The 25,940-nt window shown below is 42.2% G+C and overlaps 1 protein-coding gene across 2 annotated transcripts; it reads left to right on the top strand.

The window, feature by feature from the left end:
- The first annotated feature begins 2,895 nt into the window (after nucleotides 1-2,895).
- Nucleotides 2,896-25,937, top strand: Cysltr2 (cysteinyl leukotriene receptor 2). Of its 2 annotated transcripts, XM_085828758.1 has the most exons (4): nucleotides 2,896-3,210; nucleotides 18,376-18,446; nucleotides 20,324-20,461; nucleotides 22,377-25,937. In XM_085828758.1, exon 4 carries the CDS (start codon nucleotides 22,582-22,584, stop codon nucleotides 23,509-23,511), a length of 930 nt encoding a protein of 309 aa, XP_085684884.1. In that variant the 5' UTR covers nucleotides 2,896-3,210; nucleotides 18,376-18,446; nucleotides 20,324-20,461; nucleotides 22,377-22,581; the 3' UTR covers nucleotides 23,512-25,937. The 2 variants fall into 2 exon arrangements, with proteins under 2 accessions (XP_085684884.1, XP_085684885.1); XM_085828759.1 differs by lacking the exon at nucleotides 20,324-20,461.
- The last annotated feature ends 3 nt before the right edge of the window (nucleotides 25,938-25,940 follow it).

Here is a 25,940-nt window from a genome sequence, read left to right as displayed (position 1 = left end):
TATTTTTGATGTTAAAGTTGGCATTTTGTTCTTGTGGCTGTCTTCTTTTAGGTTTGTTGAGGGATTATCTTCTTGTTGTTTCTAGGGCGTGGTTCCTGTCCTTGTATTGGTTTTTTTCTGTTATTATCCTTTTAAGGGCTGGATTCGTGGAGAGATAATGTGTGAATTTGGTTTTGTCGTGGAATACTTTGGTTTCTCCATCTATGTTAATTGAGAGTTTGGCTGGGTATAGTAGCCTGGGCTGGAATTTGTGTTCTTTTAGTGTCTGTATAACATCCGTCCAGGATCTTCTGGCTTTCATAGTCTCTGGTGAAAAGTCTGGTGTAATTCTGATAGGCTTGCCTTTATATGTTACTTGGCCTTTTTCTCTTACTGCTTTTAGTATTCTATCTTTATTTAGAGCATTTGTTGCTCTGATTATTATGTGTCGGGAGGTATTTCTTTTCTGGTCCAGTCTATTTGGAGTTCTGTAGGCTTCTTGTATGTTCATGGGCATCTCTTTCTTTAGATTTGGGAAGTTTTCTTCTATAATTTTGTTGAAGATGTTTGCTGGTCCTTTGAGTTGAAAATCTTCATTCTCATCCACTCCTATTATCCGTAGGTTTGGTCTTCTCATTATGTCCTGTATTTCTTGGATGTTTTGAGTTAGGATCTTTTTGCATTTTACATTTTCCTTGATTGTTGTGCCGATGTTCTCTATGGAATCTTCTGCACCTGAGATTCTCTCTTCCATCTCTTGTATTCTGTTGCTGATGCTCGTATCTATGGTTCCAGATTTCTTTCCTAGGGTTTCTATCTCCAGTGTTGCCTCATTTTGGGTTTTCTTTATTGTGTCTACTTCCCTTTTTAGGTCTAGTATGGTTTTGTTCATTTCCATCATCTGTTTGGATGTGTTTTCCTGTTTTTCTGTAAGGACTTCTACCTGTTTGATTATGCTATCATGTTTTTCTTTAAGGATTTGTAACTCTTTAGCAGTGTTCTCCTGCAATTCTTTAAGGGATTTTTGTGCTTCTTCTTTATTGTCTTCTGCCTTTTTAGCAGTGTTCTCCTGCATTTCTTTAAGTGTGTTATTAAAGTCCTTCTTGAAGTCCTCTATCATCATCAGGAGATATGCTTTTAAATCCGTGTCTAGCTTTTCCGGTGTGTTGGGGTGCCCTGGACTGGGCGAAGTGGGGGTGCTGGGTTCTGATGATGGTGAGTGGTCTTGGTTTCTGTTAGTAAGATTATTACGTTTACCTTTCGCCATCTGGTAATCTCTGGGGTTAGTTGTTATTGTTGTCACTATTTAAAGATTGGAGCAGAAGCTGTGTTCCACTCACCAGCAGTCTCTAAATCCTGCGGCGGGGGTCGTGGGTAGCTGACGGTACCCCGGTGCTGCTCCAGCCGGAAGAGGCCTGTGGTCCTACTCAGGCCGTTTTTCTGCTTCCCTAACTAATGTAGTCTCTGGTCCCGCGTGCAATTGGATTGGAGCAGAAGCTGTGTTCCACTCTCCAGAAGTCTTAAGATCCTGTGGTGGGTGTTGTGGGTAGCTGGTGAGTGTCAGCCGACCCTGCGCCCCAGCTGCCCCGGTGCTTTTCTGACCGGAAGAGGGTTGTGGCCCTATGTAGGCCGGATTTCTCTCTCCCCAACCAGAGCAGTCTCAGGTCCCGCGTGATTGGACTGGAGCAGAAGCTGTGTTCCACTCACCAGCAGTCCCAAAATCCTGCGGCGGGGGTCGTGGGTAGCTGGCGGGTGTCAGGCAACCCTGCGCTCCCGCTACCCCGGCGCTGATCCGGCCGGGTGAGGCCTGTGGCCCTACTCAGGCCAGTTTCTTCTTCCCTAACTAATGCAGTCTCAGGTCCCGCGCAATTGGATTGGAGCAGAAGCTGTGTTCCACTCACCAGCAGTCCCAAAATCCTGCGGCGGGGGTCGTGGGTCGTGGGTAGCTGGCGGGTGTCAGGCAACCCTGCGCTCCCGCTACCCCGGTGCTGATCCGGCCGGATGAGGCCGGTGGTCCTACTCAGGCCGGTTTCTGCTTCCCTAACTAATGCAGTCTCAGGTCCCGCGCAATTGGATTGGAGCAGAAGCTGTGCTCCACTCACCAGAAGTCTTAAGATCCTGTGGCGGGTGTTGTGGGTAGCTGGCGAGTGTCAGACGGCAGAAATCTTTAGGAAAAACTTGCACCTGGAAAATGAATAGGAAAAGAGCAATCTGAAAAGGGGGTGTAATTGGTACTATTCTGTTGCTATAGTAAAATATCATGGACAAAGGCAACACAAGGAAAGAGTTTATTGGGATTTAAATTCCAGACAGTCCATATGACCTGGGAGGCATGGTGGCAAGTGCCCAGAGAAGGAAGCTGAGAGATCACATCTGTATCTGCAAATGTGAACCAGAGAGAGCAGTATGGGAACTGGACTGAGGGGATAAATGCTCACAGGCCACTTCAGGTGCCATGCCTCCTGTGAGGCTGCACCACCTCCCTGAATAACACCAGTGACTGGAGACCCAGCGTTCAAGCACTTGAACTTGTGGGGGAAGACTTGTCACTCAGTTTCAGGAGGCAAAGGAGAATCAGTCTGAAAGTTGGAAAAAAGAGCGAGGCAGATTGAGAACAAGTATCCACAATTAACTATTCAAGCAAGAGAGAAAGGAAAAGGAAACCGGAGAAAGAACACGTTACATGAGCCTTGAGACCATCGGTGACCTTTGCAGAGACTTTTCAGTGGAGTAAGTGAGAATGTGAGAACATCAGAGAGTGGTGAGAGTGCTCTAAAGCAGGCTGATGGGTTGGGCATGGGAACAGAAACCCTTCCGGAGAAGTAACAGCCACTTAACCTCCCCCGCCCCCAGCTCCCTACCCATCACATCCTGCAAAAGATCCCGATGGAATGGGGGGGGGGAGGAAAGAAAGAAAGGAAAGAAAAGAAAAACCTCAACAAAAACCAATCATTAGAGGCAGGGCAATTCTAGGGTGACTTGAAAGAGGTTGACAGTCACTAACTGGAAATTCTCTGACTTCTGAAGAAAGAACTCAAGCACCCACACCCATGGCAGTGCTACAAAGCTGAGGTCCTGCTGATCCAAGTGACTTTTCGCCTTGCTATTGGCTGACACTGTTCATAAAACAGTGTTTGTTTCACTTTTGTTTTAAATAAACAAGCTGCATCCTATGGGGCGAGAAGCCTGGAGTCAGAGCAGACGCCAGGGCTGCCGAAGGTAGAGGCACAGGTAGGTTTCCCTTTGTGTTCATTTGTTACTGAGAACTGTGCTTTGAGGATTCCTACAGGAATAGCATGTGGAAAGTAAGCTTAATCTGTTCTGCTATCAGTGTTTGTTCTACCATCTTATGTGGTAAACTGGAAAAGTACAAAAATATTGTAGAACGTAGAAAACACCACCACAAGATAGGCTTGATTGTCAGTTGGTCTATTTCCTTCCTTTTTGGGGTGCATATAATTTTTAGCTTTCTTTCATAGCTGTATATATAAAATAAGAACAGATATTAATTTTTTCTTTTAAAGCATGCATTTTATCCACACTACCATGAATTCTGTAAAATTGTAATTGTAAATTGCTATATGAGGCACTTCTTTTAGCATATAGATTTTTCCATTTAGATTCTTTCCTATTTTGCATAGATTCGGTCATTTTATTCTGTAAGACCTTTTTCTACTCCGAAGCTTTGCTTTTGGAAGAGAGAAGAGTCCATCTGAGAAGGCATACTTCAGTGGTTTGGTTCAGAGGTACACTGGGGAATTCCCATGTGTGGAGGGCTGTGTGCTTGGAACCCATTCATTTTGGAGCATCCATTGGCATTTTTTTTAGCCTGGGCTGCACCTCAGTCAGAATCACTTCATCTCAGGAGATTAGAAAACAACCCCTCAAAAACTGATTTTCTGGTATTGACCAGTCTTTAATGTATTTTTGTTTACTATTAATTCCCAGGCGATGTTAATGAATAGTCAGTTTAAAAAGTTAAATAAGCTGTTTGAATACTTTCTAGTCTTTTACACGTACCGGAGAGTAATATGAATGAAGAAATAAGAAGATGCAGTTAAAGGCAAGTCTCTTTTTAACTCTATAAATAGCTTATAGAGCTAATTTATGGGGCATATACGAATTTTAGAAATCTTTGTCATCTACCTCAACCCTTGTGATGTGACCCTACTTGGAAGCTTCGGTTCACTAATCTTGAAGTAGATTTGTTTCCATGGCTTGGGAAGATAGGAACTAGAGAAGCGGAGACTCTAGAAGGTTCTAAATATGTTACCATTAAGCTCACTGTGTGCTAGTACCTGTCAAGGCTGCCATATTTCTATTATTTCATAACCTTGTAAGGCCATTCAAGAGATGGACATTTAATGTGTGGCCAGTTACAAACATACCACAGGTATAGCAGATGGCTCCGACTGGATCTAATGTCTCATCCTGCTTTTCAAGAGAAATTGTTTTCACTGGATCCTTATCCCTCTAAGGAAAATATGGACTGAATTTATATCGGAGCTGTGTTCTGCTTTCTCCCATTAGAAAGGATAGACAGATAAAGGGCAACTAATTAACCCAGGCTGAATCAGTCTTTCCTGAGCTTCCTACAGGAACATACTTGAACTTAATTTGATCAACAGCATGTCAGATGAATTTCTTCTTGTTTTCATTCCATGGAGAATAGTACCTCTTTAGCATCTTTGATGCATATAAGAATTTTTGTAGTATATTTGTATATAGAAACATGTATATATATATACATACACACACACATATATATGTATATATATACACATACACACACACACACACACACATATATATATATATATATATATATATATATATATATATATATATTTCTCATTTTGTAGATGGCAAAAACAAAGCCCTGGGGTCATAGGGTATTTCCCTAGGTAGAAGCAAATTGGCAAGCCCAGAGGATCTGGCTACATTCTTACAACTCAAATAATAACTATTTTAAGGAATTGTTTAAATGAATTTTGTTTTATCCGCATGTTATTAGTTAAATGATGGCATTAATAGTATATCACCTGGAAAATAAAAGATGACTATGTCTCAGTGGCTAGTACAAGCAGGATACAGAACAGCAATGTAACATGCACCCTCTCTTATTGAAAATAGTTATCTGTATTTGAGGAAAGAGAAGAAGGAGTATATGTGCAGACCTGTCAGGTTGGTAAAATTTGTCATTTACACACTACTCAGCTTGTTATCTTTTCCCTCACCTTAAGTATGTATAACACCTAAAACAAAAACAAAAAGTAAATTAACAGAACTGGGTAGAATGGACTGCACCTTCTGTTTATTCTCCAGATAAAATGGCCTCCAGCTCCCTTTTCCAGTTGGCTGTAAGGAAGCCCTGTGCCCAGTTCTGAGTTTTGTCCCTGTCTGTCACCCATTGTGTCATGGTTGTGGCTAGCACAGACTAAGCCCTCAGTGTGTTAGGAACCAAGCCGGTCAGGCCACTCCCAACTTCTCCATTTATTCTCACCCCCCTTCAGCAGATAAGGGTTTTGAAGTTCAGAGGGATGAAATACTATACAGAAAAGGAGAGCTGAGACTTGAACTTGGGTCTCTTCTGACTCTATCTACCTTAGGCCTAAGAGGAACTACCTCCACTAAGCCACTTTTGTGGAGAGAGGATGATGGAGACTCCTTCCTATGTGTCAGAATCTCCTCACAAACTGTTAATAACTGAGGTCCTCTCCTGCTCTTCTTGTTTGCCCTAAATGGCAGGCATCAAAGAGATGCTGGTCCCCTGAACTAAGCTTATGGGAGAAAAGACTCAGAAGGGATCATGCAGCCTCTCAGAACTCTGTCTAACACAGTATCAGCATCAGCATCAGCATCAGCATCAGCATCAGCATCAGCATGCTGAGTAGCTCAAAGGAAGTTGAGCATTTTTTAATGATTGCTCATCTTTGCTAGAGAGCCTGCTGAAATCCACTGTCCCGTGCATGCACCCCTGAGCACATGGACCCCCTCTCTCCTTGTGCAGATGTGATTTTTGTGTGTTCTTGTCCACTGTACTGCATGAAGAGCCTGAGGACAGAGTCTTGGCATGATACTTGCTATGTGGGACTCCATTGAGAAGAATGGGAAGGCATAAACAAAGTTCACTCATAGATGTGGACTAGTCACAGCTGTTGACCTTGGCTTACTAAACTTCTATTCATTGACCCACGGAGAAGATGTAATAATATTGGACAACATCTAAAGGGAAACTCCCATTGGATTGATGACTGGGTGGTAGTATAGGCTGGTTTCTTTGACCCAAGGAGTCCATGAGGAGTGTTAGTGTGAGCTAAACCTCCAAACTCAAAGGTCCACAGGAAGAGACAGTCCAGTTAGCAGAAGGTTTTGTATCTTTGGTATGAAGTCTAAGGTCCTTGAAGGAGATTGAAGTGGGGATGTTGGGGTGGGGGCATGGCTTGATTGGTAGTGTGCTTGCCTAGGATGCAGGAAGCCCAGAGGAGTTTGATCCTCAGTGCTACATAAACTGGGTTATGGGGTACATGCCCGTCATCCCACATTCAAGAGGAGGAGGAGACAGGAAGAGGATCAGGAGTTCTAGGTCACCTTTGGCCTGGGTAACTTGAAACACTACCTCAAAATAGATTAATAGATAAACAGGTTGGGAGCCAACCAGAAGAAGAGCAAGAAAGGAGGAGAGAGAAGTGGGAGAGAGAGAAACAGAGGCTGCCTATTCTGGAAACTTAAATATTAGTTAAACTGGGAAAATTTAAGAATCTAATCTAGAATAATTTCTTCTTTTGTTATTAAACCACAATTTTTTTTTCTTGCAAGGAAAAAAAATTTTCTACGTAAGTCTTCTTCAATGAGTTTGTTAGAGGCCACCTCTTCTGCACTCTGTCACAGAGAACAGTCTCTTCACCCTAAGCCACTTCCTGCCTTGACGGGAACTCTGCTACCTGGCAGATTCTAAGATTTGGAAATGGCTCACGTTGTTAATTTGAACAGGCACAGATCTCTGTCCGAATGAGAGAGGTAATTTGCTAGCTTGGGTGCAATGGCATCACTTTCTATAACGCTGAGATAAGAACCTTTGCACTGGGTCCTACCCCAGGGTCCTTGACTCTAGAGTCTTGCCTCCCCTTTGACAGTGTGAGGGATTGAACTCATGACAACACACATGCTAGGCTAGTGTTACCTCTGAGTCAGATTCCAGCCCTCCTGACTTTGCATTCTGAAGAATTCACAGATCTTTGAATTTTGGAGGAAAGAAAAAAAATCTTTATAAGGAAAAACAAACTAATGGCATTCATTGTGAAAAGAAAATTGTATGCAACAATAACTGCAAAGACAATAACTGCGGTGCAGGTAGTCAAGATTCAGAGGTTCAGAGAATTCTCATCTGTCTGTCTGCCTGCTTCTCTGTCTTGTCTGTCTGTCTCTGTTATATGGAAGAAATGATATTTAGATAGGAAATTGAGATTGAATAAATGGTAATTAGGCTGTGAGGTGGAACTCTAAGTCCACACTCACAAGAGAGAATTTCCTCCCCTTTCCTCCTCTCCTCTCCCTTCCTCCTCTTCTTGCCTTCTCCCTTCCCTTCCCCTTCCGATCCCCCTCTCCCTTGATCTTCCTCCTCATCTTCACTGGCCCTCTTCCCATTCCAGTTTAAGCAGTCAACTAATCTGTGTACCACAACATTCTCTCAGATAGTATTTGCTGATCCTCTGCCTTTTGCCTCCGAAGTCAGAGCATTCGGGAAGTGAGACGCAGTGTAGATTAATTCAGCAGCCTTACTAAAATGCTGGATAATAACGACCACCTCCAGTTTCCCATAACACACTGATGAGGTGGATTAGAAAACAACAAGAGAGGTGAGGGTTAAAAAATGTGCTATTTCTCTCTCTCTCTCTCTCTCCCTCTCCCTCTCCCTCTCCCTCTCCCTCTCCCTCCCCCTCCCCCTCCCCCTCCCCCTCCCTCCCCTCCCTCTCCCTCTCCCTCTCTCTCTCCCTCTCCCTCTCCCTCTCTCTCTCTCTGTATCTCTCTCCCTCTCTCTCTTTCTCTCTCTCCCTCCCTCCCTCTCTCTTCTCTCTCTCCCTCCCTCTCTCTCTCTGTCTCCCTCCCTCCCCCCCTCTCTCTGTCTTTCTGTCTCTCTCTTCTCTCTCTCTCCCTCCCTCCCTCTTTCTCCTCTCTCTCTCCCTCCCTCCCTCCCTCTCTTCTCTCTCTCCCTCCCTCCCTCCTTCTCTCTCTCCCTCCCTCCCTCCTTCTCTCTCTCCCTTCCTCTCTCTCTTCTTTCTCCCTCCCTCTCTCTCTTCTCTCCCTCCCTCCCTCTATCTCTCTGTCTCTCTCTTCTCTCTCTCTCTCTCCCTCCCTCCCTCCCTCTCTCTCTCCCTCCCTCCCTCTCTCTCTCCCTCTTTCTTCTTTCTCTCCCTCCCTCCCTCCCTCTCTCTTTTCTCTCTCCCTCCCTCCCTCTCTCTCTCTTTTCTCTCTCTCCCTCCCTCTCTCTCCCTTCTCTCTCTCCCTCTCTTCTCTCTCTCTGCAAAAGAAATAAAAGGCACAGCTACTGTTAGTTCCTTTTTATCGAAAATGGATCCTTCTCTCACATAATAAATCTTGATTATAGTTTTCCCTCCTTCTACCCCTCCCAGTCCCTTCCCACCTCCACTCCCACCCGGATCCACTCCTTTTCTGTAAGAGCAGCAATTGTTAAAGTACCAACAGGATGGATAATTATGAGACATCACAATTTTTGCATATATAGTTCTAAGTGTATTTTTTTTACTCCTGCATGTTTTTTTAAGTTTAAATTTTTATTACATTTATTTTATGCATGTCTATGTGTGTGAGTGTGTATGCTACAGCATATATGTGGAAGCTAGAGGACTAGAGTTGGTTCTCTTCTTCCACAATGAGCATCTTAGGGGTCCAACTTAAATACTTAGGCTAGGCTGCAAGTGCCTTTACCCACTGAGCATCTCAAAGGCCCCACTCATGGATCTTTGCCCCAAAGGTGGCTCTGTCAATATGCATCTCCCTGGGGTGTCTCCTTTTCTATCTGTATCTGCATAATATGCTGCAGAGGGTCTCATGTACATATTCTGTGACTAAATTCTCCTTTTAGTGGAAGAGGGACACAATGCCACATGTATATTTTCAAGAAGGCCATCTGGCTTAGGCAAGGAAGGGTCTGGTGGCATCCATATGTTCTCATGGGTTAGAGAAAGGCAGAGAGAGGCAGACAGAAGCTGAAGGGCAAAGGTAGGTTTGGAACTGGGAGAGATCACTAACATTAACCACCCAACTATCATAACTTTTGCAAACTGAAGTAGGAAAATTAATGTCATACAATTTGATGTTCCCATTCATTAGAACTAAAATATGAAAACAAGATAGTGAAATTCAGACATTATTTGGGGGGTTTCTGAAATTTCTTAGATTATCATCATTCTGGAATTTCATCAGAAAGAAGGTCAGATGACCCAACATCTGCAAACTTCAGAACATCTCTCCCACCAATCCTGGTGGATTCCTGAGGAATCCTTTCTCGAGAAAAGCAGATGGAAATTTTATTTAGAGAGCAACCAATTAGGTGAGGCAATCATAAGAAAGAAATTTCTTGGTGCATTTAGAGCCACCCAGGAAATTTGGCCTGTTGGAACAATTACATATTAAAGCTACTCTGCCTCCCGTCCCTTGAGGATTCTCTATTCCCCCAGAGAGTTCCCTGATGGAAACGGAATGGGGTTAGACATTGCTCCTTAGGTGCTTCTAGCCACACCAGGAACCCATGACATCTCATGAGTAACACCCAGACCATCTTCATGTGGAGCACTGGGATGAGTCAGCGTACCCTTGGTTGGCATTCAAGAGAAAGGGTGTGATCCTGAGACTTCTAACTCTGAGATTGGAGCTGATGGTTGCCACAACGCCTCCAGTAAAGATCTGTGTGACAAGTTCAGATGGTGAGCTGCAAAAGAAGACTCAACAATATTGAGAAACAAATTGTGCACAGGCCACTGAGGGACAACTTCAGTTTCCCTGGGGTGCCTAGGTGAAGGACCTGGACATAGCCCGAGAAGGCTCTCTGAAGTAGAGAAAGTGGCACAGAGAACTACCTCCCCTCAGGGTTTTCAGGGCCATGAATGCCCATTACGTTGAGTTCTAGTTTCCAGCAGAGCTCCCAGCAAACCTTTTCCCAGTAGGCTCAAGTGTTGATGGCACAGAAATGGACTTCGGCAAGCCAAGAGTCATTAGTCTGGTGTTCCATGAAGTGGCTTCTACTCTGGGAGTCTTTGAGGCACTCTGGGAGTGACAGATGGAAGAATTGGGACATCAAAATCCTCTAGGGTGCTTCGTCTGTGGAAATGGAACCCCGGGTGTTCATTCCTTTCTCACGACCCTGGAAGCCACGACATCAGCCGAGTTCCTCATTTGAAAGCTGTGACAATCACAGTTATTTTTACCTGTATTTTTTGTGTCTGTCTCCAGTAGCTTAGTTTACGTCAATCCTTTGAAAAAAGAAAATTCCAAGGGCCTATGAAACATTGTATTTATCCCCAAGATGACTTTAGTGTCTTCTGAAGTTCAGCTTTATCTTTGCAGCCTACACTTCAGGAAGGGTCCAAATGCTGCTTTCCTGCTTTGAAAGGCATATCAGTTCAGTACTCTGTGGTCTGGAGTTTGCAGAGACAAATATATGTGTGGACTTTTCTACTCTGGAGGAAGGCCGCATTCAACCCTGAGTTTGTGCATTCTCCTCTGTCTCTCTTGCTGTAGAGGGTAATAAATAGCTTGGCTTCCACAATCTAAATCTGCCTATCTTTGCTTTCATTTATACTAATGCATGAGAAAATATTGCCTCCTTAATAATGTCCTTTAAAGATTCCTGGGGAATTTTGAGCTAGCTAGGTATGCTAGCTCAAGCTGGACGATAGCCAGCTTGCTAGATAGAGTTGAATTATCCTTTAGCAACAAATTTAGCAATGCTGAGGTAAGAGGTGTGGTGGGAGGCTGACATCCACAGTTTCAGCCCTGCCAGACAAAACAAGGTGTCTACTCTTAGAGACTTCAGAGGAAAGAGGAAGTCGTGTATGTTTGAGGAAGCAGGCTTAGTTAATGTTACCCTAATAGCTGTGGGAGTGGAGTATGCATTGACAGGCTATGTGACGGTGGTCACCTTTCCTCTGGGTAGGGGTTTGGGCTTGGTTAATATGTAACCATGCAATTTGATAGTAGCCAGGATGCCTCTGACCCCCAGGGAGTGATGGGGTGTGTTCTTGCCTTGCTTGCAGCCCTCTTTGGTTCAGACTTGTTTACTTAGAGCGCCCATCCTTATACTGTCCTCCATCCTCTTCCAGAAGCACTTCTCTAAAAATACACATAAGCTTCCACGTATTGGAGGGCTCTTGTTGCCTGGAGGATAAAACTCAGATGTCCTGTTATGGACACAGACTCTTCTTGCATTGTATCTTGCCTTTTTATGTCTTTCCTGGATGGTAGTATATGGCTTACATTTCTCCATACTTAACCTTGTGTTTCTGGCTTTGGAACTTTGTCCTGTCCTTCTGTCTGGGATCCTTGGCCCTCTCTTCTTAGCCAATGTGTTGGGATGTCAGGGAGACACTCCATTATCACCGCCTCACACCCAGACCGATGCCTCTCCTCTTGACCCATTATCACACTCTTCACACTTCCTTCTAGCTCTTGTCATTTAACATGTCTGATTCACTCCCCACTTTGGAGGTGACTACAGGGTAGAGAAGGCATTTTCTTTAATGCACACAGTGAGCAGGATATGAAGTTCAGTGTGGGACAATATGGGGCTGTGGTTGAGAGGTGGTGACTGGGTCAAAGCCTCACCCCATTACTAACCTGGAGAGTGAACGTGAGCCTGTTAGCTATTCTATGTCTCTGGATTTTGATCTTATCTATAAAATGACCAAACCAGAGCATCCAGAATAGCTATCAAATCAAACCACCAGTGGCTACTAGGGGCTGAGTTTATAGCTGCCTGGAGCTTGGCGAAGCTTGTCAGAGATCCTGATATGTACTGAGCATGGGTCAGCCCATCACTCCCTGTTACATGATGAGTCTCTGGGGTTGGGGCTAGAAATGACTTGTTGAAGAAATGCCTTGGACAGAGCCCTTGGACAGAGAGGTCTGCTGGGTTGCTAGTGAGGAGCAATGAGAATGACATAGCAGACTGTCAAGGTCCTTTGATGTACAACCTTTCCTCGTATTAACTCAGAATCACAGCTCTCTCTTCAAGGGGGATATGAGACAGTTTATTCTGGAGCCAAATATGAGTGACCATAGCTTGGGAAACATAGATTCAAGTTACCACCAAATACCATATTCCAATGTGTTTTTATAGTAAGAGAACAAAACAGTCATAAATCAAGGCACTTAAATATATTTGTGAAAATATCAGTTTGGGTTACATATAGTTAATCAGCCTTCTAGGATGTGGGTATATATATTTATTTTCAATTTTTCAGGTCCTAGAATCAACCAGGAAAGGAACCTCTGTGCCTGTTCATGAGTCATTATGTAGACAAGTCTCTTGTATATTTCTTTTTTATTAGATATTTTCTTTATTTACATTTCAAATGTTATCCCCTTTCCTATTTACCCTCTGAAAATCCCCTATCCTCTCCCCCCTCTCCCTGCTCCCCAACCCACCCACTCCTGCTTCCTGGCCCAGGCATTCCCCTGTACTGGGGCATAGAACCTTTACAGGACCAAGGGCCTCTCCTCCCCTTGATGACCAACAAGGCCATCTTGTGCTACATATGCAGCTTGAGCCATGAGTCCCTCCGTGTGTTTTCTTTTATTGGTGGTTTAGTCCCAGGGAGCTCTGGAGTTACTGGTTAGTTCATATTGTTATTCCTCCTATGGGACTACAAACCCCTTTATCTCCTTAGGTACTTTCTCTAGATCCTTCATTGAGGACCCTGTGCTCTGTTCAATGGATGACTGTGAACATCCACTTCTGTGTTTGCCAGGTACTGGCAAAGCCTCACAGGAGACAGCTATACCAGTCTCCTGTCAACAAGCTCTTGCTGGCATCTGCAATAGTGTCTGGGTTTGGTGGTTGTTTATGGGATGGATCCCCAGGTGGGGCAGTTTCTGGATGGTCCTTCCTTCAGTCTCTGCTTCGAACTTCGTCTCTGTAGCTCTTTCCATGGGTATTTTGTTCCCCCTTCTAAGAAGGATCGAAGTATCCACACTTTGGTCTTCCTTCTTCTTGAGTTTCATGTGCTTTGCAAATTGTATCTTGGGTATTCTGAGCTTCTGGGCTACTATCCACTTATCAGTGAGTGCATATCATATGTGTTCCTTTGTGATTGAGTTACCTCACTTAGGATGATATCCTCCAGATTCAGTCATGTCATGAGATAGATGGTATCCCTATTGAGGGATGAATGATGTCTTGCAAAATAGCACTCATGAGTATTTAACTTCATTTATCTGTAAATGCAACCTTATTTGGAGATAGCACCATGATCAATGTAAGTTAAGACAAAGTCATACTAGATAAAGTGAGCCCCAAGCTCAATATGACCAAACTTCTCAAAGAAGAGCTAGAGGCACAGGTACATATAGAAAGATGATATGAAGACATAGAAAAACTACAGCAAGCAACACCCTCACAGTTGGATCACACAGATCGGAATGCCATATCTCTGAACCAAGAACTGCCAAGGATTACTGGTATCTACCAGAGGCTAGACAGCAAAAATGAATCCCTCATTCCAGTATTCGAAGAAAGCATAGCCCTGTTGACAACTTGAGTACAGACATGTAGCCTCCAGGACTATAAGAGAATAAGAAGAAAATTCTAGTGTACCTCAAAAGCCAGCACAGTGAGAAATGGAAGTTTACCTGGAAGTGAGAACTCCCTATATTTCTTACTGGTTGATAAGAAATATCAAATATCTCCCCAAGGTGGTGTTCCCTTTATCTTCTATCAAAGCCACACTCTAGATAAGTTGTACAATAACAGAGGCAGTTCTGTGGGGTTGTAGAATGTTTTAATATTCAAAGAATATTTCCTAGGAAACAAAACAAATCAAAACAAAACAGGAGAGACACTATCCCTAAACCAGGCTTCTGCTTTTACAGAGCCCCGGGGGCATTGTGAATTCCCAAAAGGGAGGGCAATAAGAGATGGCTATATTTCTCAGGCAGACTTGATCATGGGGGCCTTCTGTTTGACAAAGAATCGCATGCGATTCATGTTCTGTCAAAAGCACTTTGGGAAGTGCAGAAGTAAACAATCATATATACAAAAATTTTTTTATATTATATTTATTCCATCTAGTTCTCTTCAGACTTAAAAATTTATATTGGTGTTTTTTCATTACAAGTAGTGATGAGTTACACTAAGACGATTTATTTCAAGTATACTGTATGCCTTTAAAAATAATAAACCAATTATTTTTGTGAGTCACATTTTTATATGAGTGTCTGAAGGAAAATTGGGAGACATTACTGCTGGATTTGGAATTAGTTTCTATATCTCTGCATAGCTTAACCTAGTGCTTTCTTATATATTCGTATTCTTTGTATTATTATGTGGAGTCTTAGAGGCAATGTCAGCTAGTCGAAAGTCATTATGAAAATGCCTATAATTGAATAAAGTTGGGTTAGTGGATTTGTATTAAGCAGAAGTGCCCATTATTGGTATGGTGAATTCTTACAATTTTATGTTGCCTAAGCATCTATTCTGAATTTATTTGTAAGGACCAGAGAGATGGCCCAGTGGTTAAAATTTGTACTGTTTTGTAGAGGATCAGAGTTAGGCCCATAGCACCCATGCTGGGTAGCTTACAATTGCTTGTAACTCCAGCTTCAGTTGATCTAATGGCAATGGCTTTTTGTGTACTCATTTACATATACCTACTCCCCCAACACATAATTAAGCTATATGTACATACACACATACACACACAAACACACACACATTTATTTTTTTCCTACCAGAATCAGGGCTCAGTCAGTTTTGAAAGTTTCTACCACCTGTGGCTGCAGTTCAGATGGGTGCTGCATCCTCCCACCTCCCAGTGATGGCTGATATTTGACTGTCCTTACTGGCCACTGTACCCCACGTGCCTTGTGAAGACATGCAGTGTTACTTCTGGATCTTGTATCTGCTTTACTAGCTCCACAATGGGAAACCTGGACCAGTAGAATTCTCCCATGAGTTTCCCTCTCTCCCTACCTGTCCCCTCTGACTTGGGAGTGTGGAGCTTCCGGGGAGGCACTGTACTTGCCAGGACCTGTAAGTAAGCAAATCTTTTTATTTTTATTTCGTGTCTCTCCTAATTGTTGAAGAGGTACTTCCATCTTACATTTAAAAGGCTGGAAAATGAGTGTTTCAGGAAGAAAATGTTAGGAAGGAATTACTACAGGCTTCTCGTTGCTGTGAGGTCACTTGGGAATATAGGTAAAAGACAGAATTTGCAGAAATAAACATGGTCATTACTTCTGTAATAGATTCTGGAAACAGAGAACGTAATACCCAGGCATTGAGTATACATTGCTCAAATCTGTGTGTGTGTGTGTATTGTGTGTGTGTATTGTGTGTGTTCTCCTTAGTCATTCATACCCAGGGACAGTTCTCTGCTATTTATATAAGTGCAGCCAGAAGTTTTTAACTCTAGAAAAGAAAACAAACAAAGGACAGTATGTTGATTACTCCTGACAGCCCTTCTTAATGCATTCAAATTTAGAGGCAGAACAAAAACAATATAACTTTCTGCTTTCTGGAGTTAGTCACAAATTTTAGATGATCATCCCTAATTCTGTCATTCCAGATGTGCTAATGGCTGCCCATAGTGTATATGATCTAAGGGGTCTGGGTTCTCCTCCATGCGTTTCCTCAAGTATCCCATGCTTGCTTTCTTTAGAGGCTTCTCTGAATCCCTTTGGGGTAGAAGAGGGAAGATGACTCACGGAAAAGATGTCAGTTAGAACATCTGAACTTCTCTACTTCACAGGACAAGTTCATTTGTACCCTAAGGACTATCCAGTAGGGTAGACTGTATTATTAGCAGCATTTAACAATAATCGATTATGACAGCAATGGTCTTTGTGAGGTAGTTGTTGAAATGAAACGAATATATATATATATATATATATGTACATATATACATATATATATATGTATATATTGAAATCACACACACACACACACACACACACACACACACACACGAGGATGGATTTTTTTGTTCTTGTTTCTAAAGAGTTAGTTTTTTTCTGATATGGGATGAAGACCTTAGCAGGAGTGTCTTGATGGGAAGCCAAGGTATGATGTTTATAAGATTATATCTGCCATAACCAAAAATAAGGTGGAGCTCGGGGAACTCATGGAAGAGGGGGAGGAAGGATTATAGGAACAAAAGGGGCCAAGGACACCATAAGAACATGGTCCACAGAATCAACTAACTAGGCCTCATAGGGTCTCACAGAGACTGAAATGACAACCAGGGAGCCTGCATGGGTCTGACCTAGGTCCTCTGCATGTACGTTCTGGTTGTGTAGGTTGGTATTCTTGTGGGACTCCTCAGTGGGAGCAGTGGCTGTCTCTGACTCTTCTGCCTGTTTTGGGGACCCTTTTCCTCCTACTGGGTTTCTTCATCCAGGTTTGATATGAGCTGTGTGCCTAGACTTACTGCTAGGCCATGTTTGGTTGATAACCCTGAGAGGTCTGCTCTTTTCTGAAGAGAAGTGAGGAGAAGTAGATTGAGAGGAAAGGGGAGATGGGGGAGAAATACTGGGAGGAGAGGAGAGAGGGGAAACTGCAGTCAGGATGTAATATATAAGAGAAGAATGAATGAATGAATGAATGAATGAATAAATAAATAAATAAATAAAAAGATTCTGTAGTTGGTGATATGGCTCAGTAGATAAAGACACATCCATTCAAGTACAAAGAACTGAATCTGATCCCTGCCACCTACATGGTAGGACAGAGCAAACTCCCTCAGGACATCCTTTGATTCATAGACATACAGTATAACATGCATGAGTGTGAGTGTGTGTGTGTCTGTCTGTGTGTGTAGACACTTGCACATGTCCTCATTCGTTTCTGCACATTTACATGCACATACAATAAATAAATGTACTAAAAAATTTAAAAAAACTAATGTCTGTAATTAATTATGCAACACAAACTTAAGCATCAGGGGCCTGTGGAAAGAGAATTTATTATTGGAATGCCGTTTCCCCTAAAGGTCATTACACTTTGTGAGCAATCATTTAAATTCAGAACAGTGTCTATGGACTATGTTAAAAAATTATAAAGAAATTTGCTTTCTCCCCCTTGAGCAGCACAAGACCATGATTGGTTCACAATGACAGGGGAGAGAAGAGATTTTAAATAGGATCTTAGAGGTGACCACAATGCAATAAGGGACAAGCTGGGTTTCAGAGGGACTGAGAAGCTCAGAACATGTCTTTTGTTCTGTCCTGTTTGAAGCTGTCTGTTTCTACAGTCAGCAGCCTGACCCACAGATTATAGCAGGGACTGCCCACTTCTGACACTAAGCAAAGGAGGAATTTTCACAAACATTCAGGGTAAGGAGTCTTCAAGGAATTTGGCCACAAGTGCCATTTTAGTTGGGTAACAAGATGCAAAGTTAAAATATTGAAGAATTTTGGCTGTGTTTGTTTCTCACAGTTCCCCTGAGGTCTTTTCCATAGAGGTTCATGCATTTTTCTCTGATGTTCTTTCCAAGAGACCAAATATATAGCATTTAAACCACAGAGGCTGCCCTGGGGAGCCTTTTGAAGATGCTAGTTCCCTGTAGTCCTCCCATTGGGGCATCAAAGAATAGAATCCAGGATTGAAAGCATCCCTGAAGCAATCCCCATCTTAGGAACTCAAGGAGATGTGATTGGTGGCTTCTCCAGAAGGCCAGTGGCTGGGAAAGTATCTTACTCAGTGCATTATTCCCGTGAAGAGATACCAAGATCGTGGTAATTCTTATAAGGAAAACATTGAATTGGGGCTGGATTACAGGTTTAGCCCATTGACATCATGGCAAGGAGCATGGCAGTGTGCAGGCAGGCATGGTGCTGGAGAAGGATCTGAGAGTTCTACATCTGGATCTTGTCAGGCAGCAGGAAGTAAGAATGAGCCACTGGGCCTGGCTTAAGCTTCTGAAACTTCGAAGCCCATTCCCAAGTGACACACTTCCTCCAACAAGCCACATGTTCTAATAGTACTACTCCCTCTGAGACTATAGTCATGGGGTATGTTCATTCCAACCACCACCGCAGAGGACAGTGATAGGTTGAGGGTTTTGAAATCCCCTTGCTTCTCCTAACCTTTGATGATTATTGAGGATGACAATGAAAGAGAAGTTTCTATGTAACAGGCTGAACTGTGTTGTTCTTTTACAGTTGTCCTGGGGAAGGATGTGTATCATTGGCCAAAGAGAAGACTTGGAACTTCTTGAGTTGAGAAGATAAAAGTAAGATACTTCTCCCCCCCCCCCCCACCATTGTTACAGACAGATCTCTCCATCAATGACAAGGATCACTGACATTTGAATCAAGGACCAGAGTAATGTCATAGACCTTTTGGAGATAGATGCTCAGAGGATCTCAAGGCTTTCATTGTCCATGCTCTTACTGATGTATGAGGGAGGTGTTGCTGAAGGCAAGGTGTCCATGGGGCATTACTGGCCATCCTTTAAGCTACCCCATCAATCCCATCTTAATATCACTGCTAAATTACTACTGCTGTTGTTGGGAATATCAAGAACCAGTTTTGCCAAGTGTAAATGTTACTATAGCTCCTGCTGTAATATTAAATTACCTCCGTACTACTTCTAATTCATTTACTGCTTTATAGTGGTTCTTAGAGTGCCTGAAGAGTCTCTTTCCTCTCCTCCGCTCCCCTCTCCTCTACTCCTTTCTAGTATTTACTATGTAGCCCTGGATAGCCTGAAGCTTGAAATTATCCCACCATAGCCTTCCAAGTCTGAAATTAGATGCCCAGCCCATTTTAACCTAAAGGATGTTATTTCTAAATATTTTAAATTCATGGGCTTATCCAAATTTATACACCTTATATCAGCATAAATATCTTTTATCTTCTCTCATCTGACAGGTCTAACTGGGAACAATTTATTCAGCCATCCAAGCATTTTGTTTCTAGAAGAAATGTTTATTTCAAGAGCAAATTTAAGTCAGTGACTATATAATCTTATAACTTTCTAGCATTTTGTTCTTTTTTTAGTTATGAACCAGTGACAAACAAAATTAAGTCAGAAGATTCAGAAGGCCTCCAGAGACTATGGCCATTTCCTAATTGAGGAATCATGTCACGGACATCTTTTTCTAACCATGAGGGGGCATGATCACAGAGTTTAGAGTGTCATAGCAATGCATAGAGGAAAATCAGTCAAGAAAGCTGGATAGGAGAGGTGACTGGGTGTCCCCTCCCCCATCAATAAAAGCAGCAGGCAAATTATTAGGCTTAGTTAGGGCCCTAGAGCTAACTCAGTTAAGTTGGCTTAGGGCTTCTAAAAGCCATGTTGCAGAGTATATGACTCCTAGCCAAAACAGGCACACAGGGGCCACTAGACCTAAGGAAAGGCCAAAATACACAATGGGTCTCTGATGTTTCATCTGTAGTTTAGTTGACAGCCTTGCAGGTTTGTTAAGACTTTGCATGGCTGAAGAGAAAAAGGATGTTGTGAGCCTAGAGTCTTACAAAAAGAAAATATTTTGGCACATAGCTGTTATAATAAGTGTTTGGTGTTTAGGCATAAACATGCTTCCATTATTTTTTTTTTTTTAGTATTTAATTTTAGTTATCTATTCTTTGAAGATTTTATGGACATATAGAATGTATTTTCATCATACCCCAATTCCTCCCCAGCTCTTCCCAGAAGCCTCTCCTCTCCCTTCCAACTTCTTATCTTTTTTTTCTTTTCCTTTTAAGTCCACTTAGTCCAATTACTTCTGTTTGCATGCACATGCATGGAAAGGCCGTTCACTGGAGATAGGGTAACTGAGGAGGAACCTAGAAAGAAAACTGAGTGAGCCCCTTCCTCAGTCTATTGACTGCCAACAACTTTTAGCTAGGGGCAAGGTCTTATGAACTCTTTCTCCATGCAATAAGCATGCTTTCAAAAACAAAAACCACAAGTATGACTCTTGTTTTAATTAGCATATTTTACTTAAATATAGTTAACTATGAAAAAAGTCGACTTTGATTTTTATTTATTAGCTTTTTATGACTAAGTTCAATAGCCAAAGAATGCTCATATTATTTTTAAATTAATTAAAATTTAAAGGATATTTAGAAATCTGATTATCCATGTTATCTTTCTTGTCGTAGGATGAAGAAGATGATCTGTTAGAGACCACTTGTAGCAATGGTTTGAGCTCCAAAGGACATATAATGGCATTTTAATTCTGACGTGGGGCCTGAATTTGGGAAAGGAAGAGTGAAGAGTAGTTGTCCAAGAGATAAGATGTAAGTTCTACCTATTGAGAGTCAAGAAATAATTATTGACAACATTGTAAAATCACAGTTAACAATAGTTACTAGGAACTTAACTTGGATTTTTAGGAGAGCATCCTATCTTTCTGAAAACAACTTAAGAGGATACTTAAAAAAACAAAACTAACACTATTTCATTGACAAAAATTACTTGGGGCATAAAATAAGAATTATTTTACATAAAAGCCCAGATTCTAATTTTACTTGTTTTGCACATTATTTGCACAGCAATCTATAACAGATCTTTTATTAACATGCCTATTGTCTATATATCTAGTTGTACACATATATCCAAATTATTGATATTTTTAAAATGTTCGACATACTTTTGCTACCCTGTCAGGCACCTGAGCTGGAGAGAGATGCTTATCTCATCCTTACTGAGCGCAGCTTCTCTCTGTAGTGAGAACAGAGATTTATGGCTGTTCAAGGTGCTGAGATTAAGTGACAGTGGAGTGCTCAGCCCCAAATAGGATAGTAGAGCATCCTACCTGAAGCTCAGGGATAGGATTATCGAGAGGAGGGAGCTAGGGTGGGGCATGGGATCGTAGGAAGAAAGGGAGGAGGGCTACAAACCATCATCTTCTGAGCATGACAAAGCCACTGGAAACATCAACTCATGGCAGCTGTGATTGGGTGCACAGTGTCTACAGAGACTGAGTTTGTCCACATCCAGTCATAGATCCTGCAGGGGCTCATGGCCCTATCCCTCTCTGCTGAACCATTGGCTACCGATGGATTCTAGAGACGAGGTCGTTGCTGTCTCCAATTGTTTACCCACCAAATTTCACTGGACCATTTCAATCCAGTGGTCACATAACATCCTGGTTAAATCAGTGGGTCACAAAACAAAAGTCAAGATGTGACTGTGGGCAGGGCAGCTGTGGGGATGATGCGCGTGCTTTGTAATTACTTGAGAAGAAAGTCTATTCTAAATTTTCAGCGAGCTGTTGTGTAAACACCAGTGCCATCTGTTAGTTTTGATGCTTTTAGTTTCTTACTGTCCTTTCTAAGTGTTTGTCTACTTGCTTTATCGGGGCTTGAAAGGGGCTCTTGGGATCACTAACGTAGCTGGGATTGTCTTCCTGTTTCTGTCAGTTTTGCCTCACACATTCATAGCTCTGTTGCTCTGCACATCCCACTTGGAACTTGTGAGTTGTTTTTATCAGTAGAGAATATGCCTTTTGTTTTCTGGTAATTTTCTTTGATCTTAAATATGGAGCCATTTCTGATGTGTTTTGATTTGACAAATTATTTTTTTGTGTCCTTTTTCTTTATACCTATCAGTGTCGCTTTCTGAGGTGAGTTTCTTGTGCACAGTATATAAAGGGGTCTTTTGTTTGTGCACTTCAAACTTCCAATCCCCCTTCTCATTTGTATATTTAGACCATTAATATTTAGTGTACTTATCAAGAGAGTGAGGTTGTAAATCCTTTTTTAAATATGACTTGTTTTCTTTTCCCTGCCTTCATATGGGTGACATAAACTCTTCAAACTTTCACATTAATTTATCTTTAGGTTTTAGTATAGACTTTTGTATAGATTTTTTTAGTTTATGCTTTCATAATTTTGTCAGTTCAAATGTGGTATAGAATCCCTTCATATATCTTTATTTCTCTTCCTGTATAATGTGCTAGTCTACAACTCCTCTATATAGACAGTGTTATGCCTTTTGTTTCAAGCATCAAGTATAACTTAGACTTGAAAAGGAAGAGGGAGGCTGCTGTCCTTGCATTCTTTTTATTTTTTCTCCCCTTCTTTTCTGATTTCCTAAAGTTACTTCTTCTATTTATCATTTCCTTCTTCTTGAACTTTATTTAGTCATTCTTAAAAAAATACTTATGTATTTTTCTTTTATTGTATGGATATTTTGCTTGCATCCCTGTAGGTCCATCATGTGTATGCCTGATGCCTACCAAGGTCACAAGAGGGTGTCGGAAAAACTTGCTTCTCTCCATGTGAGACTGAGTAAGGCAAATGTCTGATCAGTAATCAGGAAGAAAAGTAGAATTGTATGAAGTCACTTTTTGGATTTATTTCTTTAATATAAGGAGAAAACTTTGAATTAGTCCTCTGTCAACTCCATATCAGAAATGGAAGTAACTGGGACTCCCGGCAGTTATAGTAACAGGAACTGTACAATAGAAAACTTTAAGAAGGAATTTTACCCCACCATATACCTGATAATATTTTTCTGGGGAGCCTTGGGAAATGGCTTTTCCATATATGTCTTTCTACAGACTTGCAAGAAGTCCACATCTGTGAATGTTTTCATGCTCAACCTGGCCACTTCCGATTTTCTATTCATCAGCACCTTGCCCTTCAGGGCTGACTATTATTTCAGAGGTTCCAATTGGATATTTGGGGACATGGCCTGCAGAGTCATGTCTTATTCCTTATACGTCAACATGTATACTAGCATTTATTTCCTAACTGTGCTGAGTGTGGTGCGTTTCCTGGCCACAGTCCACCCCTTCCGGATGCTCCATGTCACCAGTGTCAGGAGTGCCTGGATCCTCTGTGGGATCATATGGGTTTTCATCATGGCTTCCTCAGCTCTGCTTCTGGTGAACGGCCAAGAGGAGCAAAATAACACTATATTATGCTTGGAGCTGAGTCCTCGAAAGTTTAAAGGTCTCCTGATCATGAACCACATTGCAGTAGCAGTAGGCTTCTTGCTCCCATTTCTCACGCTCACCGTCTGCTACCTGCTGATCATCCGGATCTTGTTAAAGGCGGAGATACCAGAATCAGGTCCACGGGCTGCTCATAAGAAGGCGCTGACCACCATTGTCATTGCCATGATCACCTTCCTCCTCTGTTTTCTGCCATACCATGCACTGCGGACCCTCCACTTGGTCACATGGGATAAGGATTCATGTGGGGATGTGCTACATAAGGCCACAGTCATCACACTGACCATGGCTGCAGCCAATAGCTGCTTCAATCCCTTTCTCTATTATTTTGCTGGGGAGAATTTCAAAGCTCGATTAAGGGCTATATTCAGCAAAGTTCATCTATAGAAAGCAAAGTCAAAGTGCAGCCTTCCTATTTGTGAGTAGCTGAAGAACAGAATTAAGAGTATAGGGAGCTGTTCTGCAGGCATGCTCATGAACATTGGTGTCCACCTTCATTCACTCAGAGTCTCCGACTTACTTTATATTTGCATCCTAACCAACAAGTCTTGGTTCCTGACATTTAATTGACCACAACATTTGCTAATAAAGTCTATTTCAGAAATTCCATTAGATGTATTTTTAGTGGTTGGAACTAAATGGGTAGTGTAGGAAAAAATATTTCTACCGGAATCTTGCATGCTGAAATGTGACATTGGGAAGACTTGTCAAACACTGTAGGGCCATGTTTTACATCAGATCCTATGTTAGCTCTCGGGCCCAGACATTCTAAATTCCTAACTTGAAGACATCCTTAAGCACCCCAGCTTCTCCAAATCCTTTCCCCATTAAAGCCTTTGAGACACAGTCAAACCTACTGGGAGCCTCTGTGCATCTAGGAGAGCATTCCAAGGGCTCTGGAGCAAGCTTTGATTTGAAGAGGAAAACTGTCCTTTAATAATTCAAGTCAAGGTCCAGGCAAGGTTGGCAAGAGAAAAAGGAGGAGAAGAATTAAAGCAAAAGAGAGTGAATGATAAGTAGAGGTAAAGAGTAATTTCCTCTTTGCCTCCAAGAGATGGGTTCTAGCAACCAAATGAAGAATGTGCCTGTTGTACCTTTTTTTACCAGAAGTTAGGAAGACTGAGGAGTGAGGCTGTGTGGGGATCACTTCCCTATGGGATACAGGAATTGTGTGTAGAATAGGGACAAGGAATAGTCACGGACATGTATCTCATGAGACTTGGGTCTGAAGTGATGCCATTGTAGTCATTGACCCCTCCTATTAACCCACAGAGATGACAACTGAAGGAGGTGGGCCTTTGGAAAAGGGTTGGGCAGAATGTGAGAAGTGATATAAAAAAATCTTTAATATTAGTTTCTATCCACAGAAACTGACTACAGATACTACCAATTATTCACATGACCATTGTGTTGACCCCAACAATCAAGTGCCATACCTGTGCTGAGCCCTTCAGAAATGCTGAAGAAAGCACAGAGATTCCATGGGTGGAGAACTTAAAAAGTATGTCCTAGTCTACACAGCTAGTGAGCAGTTTAAAAGCTCTGCAGAAATGTTGACTGGGTGCTCTTCCCACCCACCAACCCCTGTGAACCTCCAGAAAGTCTGCATGGAAACCCATGGTCAAAAGTCTACATGGAAACTTTCTCTCTTGTCAGACACATATGCTTTTCTCATCCTTGCAAGGAAACCAAGGTCTGGGGGGCTGGAGAGATGCTTTGGGGGTGAATAGCATTTGTTGTTTTTATAGAGGATCCAAGCACTGACGTGGAGCCTCACAGCCATCTTTCACTCCAGTTCCACAGGACTTGATGCTCTCTTGTGGCTCTGTGGACATGCGCACATTGTGCAGACATATGTACAGATAAGACACTCATACATGTAAAAACTCTTAACAACAATGACAACAACACTGAAAAAAACAAAGCAATTTTTGGCCTCTGGCACCCTTGAGTGTGGAAGGGAGATTGTCTTCTGACGACTCTGTAACCTTCCTTATTTAGCTACTAGAATGATGGAGAGATATCAGAGGAAGACCCTAGTATATCTGCTTACAGGGAACTCCTCTATCCTAGGGAAAAGGCTGACAGATACTTGGGAATCCTCCATCCCCAAATCTGAGTGTCTGTTCTTTGATTTATCTGACAGCGAAGCCTACAATCTAATCCACTCCCTCCAGTCCCAGAGAGCATCTAGCCACCTTGGTCTAGTTCCACTCTTGATTATAAGCAAGTGAATGACCACACAATTTTCAATGGAAAAACCCCTTAATATTCAAGGCACTAACAATTAAGAGCACAGAAGAAGACATCTTCAATAGGAAAGGTCTCAATATTTTTTTTTTAAATAATTGTATCAGAAAGCACTGGGATACTGTTAAAAACAAACAAACAAACAAACAAACAAACACACAAACACACAAACAGACACAAGCAGACCGGCAACCAAGACAACTATAGCACAGTGCAGTCATTAGTTTGCTGGAGGAGAAAAGTGTTAGCTAAGAGCTTGAGTAGTAACTGGAGCCACTACATAGTTGAATATTTACACAGAGCTCGACACATAGAAACACTACTATGGAGTCTTAGGAAATGAGTGGAAAGGGTACACATGGGGGTGGGAGCAGAGGCACAGGAAGCTTGGGTTTTCATCTTCAACCAGAGAGAATTCATGTTAACCAGAGTTGGGGAGCAATAAACAGCTATGCAGCATGTTGTTTAGTGAGAGGGAGTGAATGGGAGAAGGGTGGTGGTGCAAAAAGACCTGGAGGAGATTACCTCTGGGCAGGGACTTGAGGGTGGGAAATTTATATATATAT

This window comes from Mus caroli, unplaced genomic scaffold, assembly GCF_978045245.1.
Source record: "Mus caroli unplaced genomic scaffold, Mus_caroli_1 scaffold_12, whole genome shotgun sequence".
Classification (NCBI taxonomy): Eukaryota; Metazoa; Chordata; class Mammalia; order Rodentia; family Muridae; genus Mus; species Mus caroli.
The sequence above is the reverse complement of the archived record's forward strand: the minus strand, read 5'-3'. Positions and strand labels throughout refer to the sequence as shown.

Excerpts from the sequence above, each read along its gene's own strand:
- Cysltr2 (XM_085828759.1), top strand. The coding sequence starts at position 22,582 with ATGGAAGTAACTGGGACTCCCGGCAGTTATAGTAACAGGAACTGTACA.